This window comes from Lipotes vexillifer, unplaced genomic scaffold (assembly GCF_000442215.2).
Source record: "Lipotes vexillifer unplaced genomic scaffold, Lipotes_vexillifer_v1.1 scaffold1126, whole genome shotgun sequence".
Taxonomy (NCBI): Eukaryota; Metazoa; Chordata; class Mammalia; order Artiodactyla; family Lipotidae; genus Lipotes; species Lipotes vexillifer.
In genome coordinates this window covers 1,315,240-1,324,008 of record NW_006781401.1, presented here as the reverse complement: position 1 = coordinate 1,324,008, position 8,769 = coordinate 1,315,240, and the positions used below count along the sequence as shown (strand labels likewise).

The 8,769-nt window shown below is 39.3% G+C and overlaps 1 protein-coding gene across 1 annotated transcript in view; it reads right to left on the bottom strand.

The window, feature by feature from the left end:
* The window catches only part of UBR7 (ubiquitin protein ligase E3 component n-recognin 7), a 14,515-nt gene that overhangs the window by 1,158 nt on the left and 4,588 nt on the right, over positions 1-8,769 (bottom strand). Inside the window, exons 5-10 of the mRNA XM_007454725.1 lie at positions 7,855-7,908; positions 7,200-7,305; positions 5,788-5,996; positions 5,461-5,610; positions 4,561-4,723; positions 3,475-3,536 (exon numbers count right to left, since the gene is read on the bottom strand). Coding sequence (XP_007454787.1) covers positions 3,475-3,536; positions 4,561-4,723; positions 5,461-5,610; positions 5,788-5,996; positions 7,200-7,305; positions 7,855-7,908 — 744 coding nt within the window. The remainder of the gene's footprint in view (positions 1-3,474; positions 3,537-4,560; positions 4,724-5,460; positions 5,611-5,787; positions 5,997-7,199; positions 7,306-7,854; positions 7,909-8,769) is intronic.

Below are 8,769 nucleotides of genomic sequence, written 5' to 3'. Positions count from 1 at the left end.
GGGAAAGAGAAAAAGAAAAAGAAAGCACTGTAATACAGTGAGCAAGAGGGAGACAGAGAGAGAGAGAGAGAAGTAAGAAAGAGGACAAATACTTGTGTGTAAAGCGAAAACCTCCCTCTCCACTCCCCAGGGGTAAGAGCGTGACATCCCCAAATGGCACAGGCAACCTGAATAACTCACTGGGGCATGATCTGACAACTCCTTGAAATGAAAGAACTCCACACCAGACTGGCAGCTGACACACCAGTCTCACAGGCACCAGGAGTCAGCTGGGGGTCAACCTGTGAGGAATTAGAACCCCTCACAGACTCAAGATCGAGATGCTAACGCACTCTCAGGCAACCACAGCTCAGAGCTCTAAGGCACTGGGCTTGGGAATGCACACTTATAAATGCTAATAAATAGGATACTGGGGAGTTCCAATGTGAAGGATCTGCCCCTAGCTCAGATCACACATTAAACGCTGAAAGGCAATACAAGGACATTTCTCTGGCAAGGAAACAGTAGGAGGAGACCTAAAAGCCCACAAATTACACAAATTAGAGTGTGTAATCTTTAGAGTTTCTAGGCATCTTCAAATGGTCACAGCCAATATGCAGAGTAGAAATGTTGAAGAATAAATACCCGGGTCCAATAATGAATCATTTTATTGGTTTGTCCTAGAAAATGTGTAGTGTCTAAGTGTTATTATTATTTTTTAGTCAGACACAAACATTAAATAAGGGGCAGTCCCTCATTTGACAACACCCAGACCTTATTAGCATTCTCTTCTATAGCCAAATACAACCAAAGCAGACGAGCTTTATGACAACTTAAGGTGTTTGTAATGTCAAAAACAAATGATAAAAAATATTTTTCTGTCCTTTTAAATCATCACATCAGATTATCTCAGACTCATAAAGAATGGCTCTAGCTGTCACAAAGATCCATACACTGAAGACACATGTGAAGACTCTGGATAAAATTGTTTCAAATGTGAATGGAAAAGGACAATATACCTAACTTTTTTTCTTTTATGTGAATTTAAGTGTGTGTGTAATAAAATCAATAAAGAGCACAGCAACCATAAACTACACATAAGCAGAGGCAAGAGCATGTGCTTTGACACAACTGAAAGACCCTGAACGTCCACTAACAGTGCCGAGGTTAAAAGTTACACCTGGGGCTTCCCTGGTGGCGCAGTGGTTGAGAGTCCGCCTGCCGATGCAGGGGACATGGGTTCGATCCCTGGTCCAGGAGGATCCCACATGCCGTGGAGCAACTGAGCCCGTGCACCACAACTACTGAGCCTGCGCTCTGGAGCCCGCGAGCCACAACTACTGAGCCCATGTGCCACAGCTGCTGAAGCCCGCGTGCCTAGAGCCCGTGCTCTGCACCAGGAGAAGCCACCACAATGTGAGGTCCGCATAGAGCAACGAGGACACAATGCAGCCAAAAATATATAAATAAATTTATAAAAAAAAAAAAAAACCCCAAAACAGTTACACCCATGGACCCTCTTAGTTCCAGTGAGAGAGAAGCCTGAGGCTGCCTTAAGCAGAGGACAGCCTTTGCAACAGAAACGAGAATAACTGTTAAGAGCTGCCGGGAAGCAGGAAGACGTCCATCCCTAGTGACAGTGAGGAACATTCTCTAAAAACGAGAAAACCATTTAGGAAGTCTCTTTAACTTTGGACTTAACAATTCATTTTGCAGAAAGGCAGCATTGCCAGATATCCAGGCAGCTACAAGTTCTTCCCACATTTATGAGAAAGCACTCGGTTGGCAGAGACTTCTTCCAAGGAAACAAGTTTCCAGGCATGTCCCGAGTGTCCGTCAGACCCATGTCTGACTTCATTTGTCTGTCTAGCTATAGCAGAGCAAAATATTTTCTGTCCAGAAGGACAACTGTAGGCCATGAAAAGAAAAGTTTTGCTTTATATCTGCCTTTGGAAGATAGAAAAGTATTTTAGAAGAAAAAGTCCATCATAAATGTATGAGTAGTAAAGGGCTAGGAGGTATTTGTAAATTCATCTGGAAAACTATTTTATCTATTTATTTATTTATCTATTTATTTATTTTTTGGCTGCACCCCGTGACATGTGGGATCTTAGTTCCCTGACCAGGGATCAAACCCACGCCCCCTGCAGTGGAAGTGTGTTGTCTTAACCACTGGACCAGCAGGGAAGTCCCTGGAAAACTATTTTAAAAGATTACATGGGAATTTCCTGGCTGTCCAGTGGTTAGGACTCCTTGCTTCCACTGCAGGGGGCATGGGCTCATACCTGGTCGGGGAACTAAGATCTCACGTGCTGTGTGGCCAAAAAAAAAAGAAAAATTTATACATTATAGAGTTAGTGTCACCCTTAAAAGCATATAGACCATCCTAACCAGCAAGAGAAATGTTTTAGCCCCCCAATATAAAGTTCTTTTATTTTAAACTAGAACTCAAAAATCACAGAAAAGCGGTCTGGCTTTCATTTTTTCCTGCCTGGTCATTTTTCCTTCCTTCTCCAAAAGTCCCTGCTTGAAGGTCAGGACTGAGAGAATCAGTATGGCTGATCCAATGGCCCTCTCCTAAGCTAAAACAATTCTCTCCAGATCAGGCATGACTGCTCTGTCCCTCATCCGGAGGGTTCGGAAGGACTCCTGATGTGGCTAGTCCACTGGTGTTTCACTACTATTGATTTCCCTTTCCTCTGCCTGCATTAAGCTCTCAGTCATCTTTTTCATCAAAGAAAATGAACTACGGAAAACAGTATGGAGGTTCCTCAAAAACCTAAAACTAGAACTACCATATGATCCAGCAATCCCACTTCTGGGTATGTATCCAAGAAACCAAAAACACTAATTCGAAAAGATACATGCACCCTAATGTTCACAGCAGCGTCATTTACAATAGCCAACATATGGAAGCAACCTAAGTGTCCATCAACAGAAGAATGGTTAAAGAAGATGTGGCACGCACACACACACACACACACACACACACACACACACACACACTGGAATATTAGCCATGAAAGAGAATGAAATTCTGCCATTTGCAACAACATGGATGGACCTAGAGGGTATTATTATGTTTAGTGAAATAAGTCAGATAGAGAAAGACAAATATTACATATTATCATTTATATGTGGAGTCTAAAAAATAAAACAACAAATGAATATAACAAAACAGACTCACAAGATATAAAGATCAAACTAGGGGTTACCGGTGGAGAGAGGGAGGGGAAGGGGCAAGTGAAGGGTAGGGGATTAAGTGGCATAAACTACTATGTATAAAATAAACAAGCTACAGGGATATATTGTACAGCACAAGGAATGTAGCCAATATTCTATAATAACTTTAAATGGAGTATAATCTATAAACATGTTGAATCACTATGTTATACACCTGAAACTAAAATAATACTGTAAATCAACTATACTTCAATAAAAAAAGATACTTTATTCAACACATACAAGGCTCTGATTAAAACTAACTAAACTTACTGTGCCTTCATCAGCAAATCTCTTGAGATAGTCTTTAAGTTCAGTCTTCAAGTCATTGTATTCTAAATCAAAACAACAAAAAAAGGACATAAACTTTAGATAAGCCATTTGCATTTAGAAACAAAATATTTCTTGACCATTGACATTTGAGTATGTTAGTGTAAACCACATTTTTCTTTAAGTGAAATCTGCATAGAAACCTGTTCTCAATTTCTCTCAAATTCCTCCATTTTGACATCTGGGACACTTTTTCATTTAAAAATCCTCAAAAAACAGAGAAATCATCATTCCCAAAAAGATTAGCTAAGAATTTTTTTTAAGTTTTCCATCTCTCTGGAATTCTAGTGCTTGAAATATCTTGGACTTGTCAAACATTAAGTCTTAAAACTCGTGCACTCACTCAACAATTTATATTATGTACAAGGCACCTTGAGGGCTACAAAAATGTTTTAGATGCAGCCTCTATCCTCGGAAAGCTTTTACTCCAATAAAGGCAAAAGGAAATTAATCAGTTACAAATACAAGACAGGAATAATCAATGTCCAAAAAGGGGCACAAAAGTGGTGGCATCCGAGTAGAAATGGCTAGGATGGAAATCACTAACATAGGCTGTGCATACTGGGGGAAAAAATGTAAAAGCCTGTAATTAAGGGTTTGGGAATGTTTCCCCTCTAGTGGTTTCCTGTGAACCACTGAAGCATCCTCAAGAACTGTCAAAAAGATGGCATGCTTTGCTCAAAAAGATGGTATGTAATGTTCAATGAAAATTATTTCAGTGGATGGAAAAAGAAATTGATTTCCTTTTATTCTTTACTCATACATCTACCCTTAATCAAAATAGCATGTTACGGTTTCTCAAGCATGTAATTATTCTAGCATGTAACCCTAATTCAATGGAAATAGCAGCTAAATACCCAGCAACATTACAATCAAGCAAGTGTAGGTGAGGCCTACTATACAATTCCAAATTTAAACCATCTTTGTGTTAAATTGAAATAGGTTATTAGTTGTCTTCCTTATACATAAGTTTTTTTAATAGTGAAGGAAACTTCATGAACTTCATGAACTTTCACAAACAATACTTACCACAAATAAGTTCCACTTGCTGGACTCTGTTCATGCTGTTAAGGGTGTCCATTAGAGGGTCTCTCCTGTCAGCTGCCTGGTCAACCTTGCCTTTGTTCTCATAAGCCAGAACTGTGTCACATTCATCTGTCAGGAACAGGACATCTAGATCGCCATACATTTTCTTTAAAAAATAAAACCAGTTTCCCCATTAGAACTGTATGTCATTCTCAGAAAGTCAACCTCATGAGAATCACTAAAAATTTATTTAATTAATATCCAGAAAAACCTGAGCCTTTTAGCAGAGTTGCCTGAACGTTTTATTCTTTTTGCCCAAATGTTTTAGAAACCTCCCAACTTCCCAGTAGATATTATACGATCTAAGAGATCTTTATTTAAAAACCACTGACTGGGGCTTCCCTGGTGGTGCAGTGGTTGAGAGTCCGCCTGCAGATGCAGGGGACACGGGTTCGTGCCCTGGTCCAGGAAGATCCCACATGCCACAGAGTGGCTGGGCCCGTGAGCCATGGCCGCTGAGCCTACGCGTCCAGAGCCTGTGCTCCGCAACGGGAGAGGCCACAACAGTGAGAGGCCCGCGTACCGCAAAAAAACAAAACAAAACAAAAAAAACCACTGACTTACTGTAACTTTTAAGTAATATGTGTTTCCAAGCAATTCTGTGATATAAAAAAGATAAGCTATTTTCCACTGAAATGAAGCTAATAAAAAGTATTGCATAATTCTTAATTTCTTCCATAAGCATTTGGACTGCAAATACTATTTCATAAATTTGCTTAATATAAAAAAAATTTTCAGTTCTCTATACTCTAATATCAGTTTCATAAATATACTTTTCAGGTGCTCTTATTTTAGGCATCAGTCCACAAAACATACTAATATTGAACTTGATCAGGTACTTACCATACAGTCTTTGCAGGTACATAACTTGCTACGCCAGTTCAGGGGCCAATAGGTGGCAGTGTCTTTCTTTATAAACTGCTTAGCTTTAAGCTCCTGAAGTTTGCAGCCAGACTGTGATTCTGTGTTGAGAAGTTGATTCTTAAATGCTGTCTGAAATTAAATTAAGTTTTGAAGTGTGTTTTTTTTAAACTATCATAGTTTTCATAGTTTAGATTTTGTCAAAGGATTTCTTTAGGCAAAGGGTACAACTGAAACCCAAAGCTATATAGGTTACAGAATTAATTTTGCTTAGGTTTTATATCTTTTATAGCTCAGATTTCATGTTACCTGGAGATCAGCTTCAGAACTAGAGCTGGTACATGGTTCGTTCATCTGCTCTGCTTTAACTTCCTTCTCAGCAGCCTTTCCACATTCTGGAACGTCCTCTTTGAGGGCACCATCATGATGAGCTCCATTTTCAGGTTGGTTAACTTCCTGGTCACCTACCGCATCAACATTCAGCACCAACCCATCATCTTCAGCAGTTACTTTGGTTACTGTGGGTTCATTGAAAAAACACACACACATATCCACAGACCAGTTAGCCAATGAAATCACTTAGTCTGATTAAAACATACTTCAGAGTCCGGAAAAGGAGAAAGTCAACCTTAATCTCTGGAATAATAAGAATGAAAATAACACTTTTTTAGGTTATGCCTGCCTAATCCAAAGAGTCAAATAACTGAAAAGATCATTTAAAAATACCAATCACTACTTGAGCACTTTTTATGTAAAAGAGAAAAAAAAATACTATAGATGTTAAAGACAGAGGGACACCTCAAGAAGCAACAGGCAATAGGAAGAGATTTAACTGTAAATACAGGTAGAAGGGCAGTTTTAGAAAAAACAGCAGCTTTTCTTTATGAGAGAAGGAAATCAGAAAGGGTGCATGTAGAGACAGAAATACTGTGAAGGAGAGAAGAGAAATGATAAGGGAACTCAGTTTGCATGACGGCATTTCAGTTTAGTAGGAAATGAGGCCATCTGCTGACAGGGAAGGAAATGAAGGAGGGGCAGAGGGGAACCGTTAAGAAAACCTGATGAATGCGAAATAAATTCAGGTCCAGCAGAAAGTGAGATTTAATTGTAAAGGGTATGAACAGAAAGAAAGCACACCAAGTTTAAGAACTTTGAGACAAATCAAAAATGTCTGATGCTGCATGTGGTTTATATGGTGAAGTGTTCCCTAAAGGTGAGAAGGGCAAGAAATTATGAGGCCAGAGCAGCAGATAACTGCCACTTTAAAAATAAATTAACACATATAGCATTACAAATAAAATAAAATATTTAATGCCTCAAGAACATTCATTGCTGATTAGTGGTTTGGGGTCAATTTCTTAGAGTATAGTAAAAGCACTATATGACAAACTATACCACCACACTCTACCCAACCAATAGCATGTCTTACATTTAAGAACAATGTTTATCTCTTTATCTTTCAAAATCCCGTTCAAAACTGCTTCCTCCATTTTCTCTAATTCGGTCTCATCCATACTCTGCATCATGCCATTTAAGTACAAATTTATTCTTGGTAGTCTCCCAATCTATCTATAAGCATCTTATGGAGAAGGAACAGATCTTATACTTTTTTCCGCAGAGTCCAATTAAAACTAGTTGATAAAAATTATGTACTGAACATACAAATTGTTCTGAACATATAGCACAAGTTGGTGGAATACCAACTCCACAGAGACATTTACCTGCCAAATGTGCAGCATAAGCCCACAAGAAAGAACAGTGTTTCATGCAAGACTGGCACACCATCTCTTGGAAATCTCCACTCTCAGGCGGAACGGCACCAAGATGCTGTGAACACAGAAAACCGAACATTTTCCTTGTGATCACCAAGTTGTCCAAAAAGCCCATTATTTTATAAAATATTGCAGGACTTCCCTGGTGGCACGGTGGTTAAGAATCCGCCTGACAATGTAGGGGACACAGGTTTGATCCCTGATCCGGGAAGATCCCACATGCTGTGGAGCAACTAAGCCGGTGCGCCATAACCACTGAGCCTGCACCCTAGAGCCCACACCCCACAACTACTGAGCCCACGCGTCGCAACTGCTGAAGCCCAAGCTCCTAAAGCTCATGCTCCGCAACAAGAGAAGCCACCGCAATGAGAAGCCCGCGCACCACAACAAAGAGTAGCCCCCACTCGCCGCAACTAGAGAAAGCCCATGCGCAGCAACGAAGACCCAACGCAGCCGGGGGAAAGAAATATATTGCACTAGTATGCTGATCATATCTTTATTATATTTTTAGAAGAGTAATTATAACGTAAAATATAGTAAATTCCAAAAGATCTTTTCTCTTTTTGTAAAGACAATGTCTTTAAAAGGTAAAAGCTCTCCTTACCCTTCCATGGAACCAGTCTTCACAGACTACACACTGGATCATCTCATCTGGAATCTAACATGGGAAAGCCATTTGTTTGTTAATGATTACAGCGAATTCTGGGATACCAAAGTAAATCTGGCACACATTAGAATTAGATATTAAATAATTCTCTACCAATTCTGTAAAACTGCTATCCACATGCCAGAAGTCAAGGGGACAGGAAGAAACAGCAATTCAAGGGGCCAAAGAAGTTCATTCTCCATGAACTGGTGTTACAGAAGGATTACATTAAGATAAGCACTTTGTGAGCAATTATCAAAGCTTTCATATCAGTTACTTAATATATGATTCCCATAAAACTTTATAAATAAATAATGTATTCTCACTTCAGACATAAACCCAGACCCAGGGAGGTAATGTGAATTGCAGCAAGTTGCAGAAGTGAATGCACAGAATTTTCACTTTTGTCAAAATAAAAGGAAACTAGAAATTAAAACTCACATTCACTCACTTATATGTGCACAGAAAAAGGTTTAAAAATACATATACCAAAAAGTGTTATAACAGTGGTTGTTTCTGGAAGATAAGAAGGTACAAGAGTGAGGAAGAAGAAAAATTCTTTTTAAATTTTGTGTGTATGTCTAATTGAAATTTTTAAGAGGATCCAGTTTGTACACCCTATTTCTTTCCTTGCAGGGATGTAAGAAATTGAAGGTCATTTTCTGGAAAGTGTTCAGGGGAATGGAGCAAACAGGCAGGCAAAGAGGGGAAGGAAGGAAAAAAGTTCTGGCCTTGAGAAAGTCCTGTCCAATATTTCATTCTCATGATGTAAGAATGAGAAGAATAGCTGGGATCTGTTCTGGTTGTAGCTCCAGCCCAGATTCATAAGAAGGGATAAATCTAGAATCCTTTCACAATCCTCAAATCCCTGCT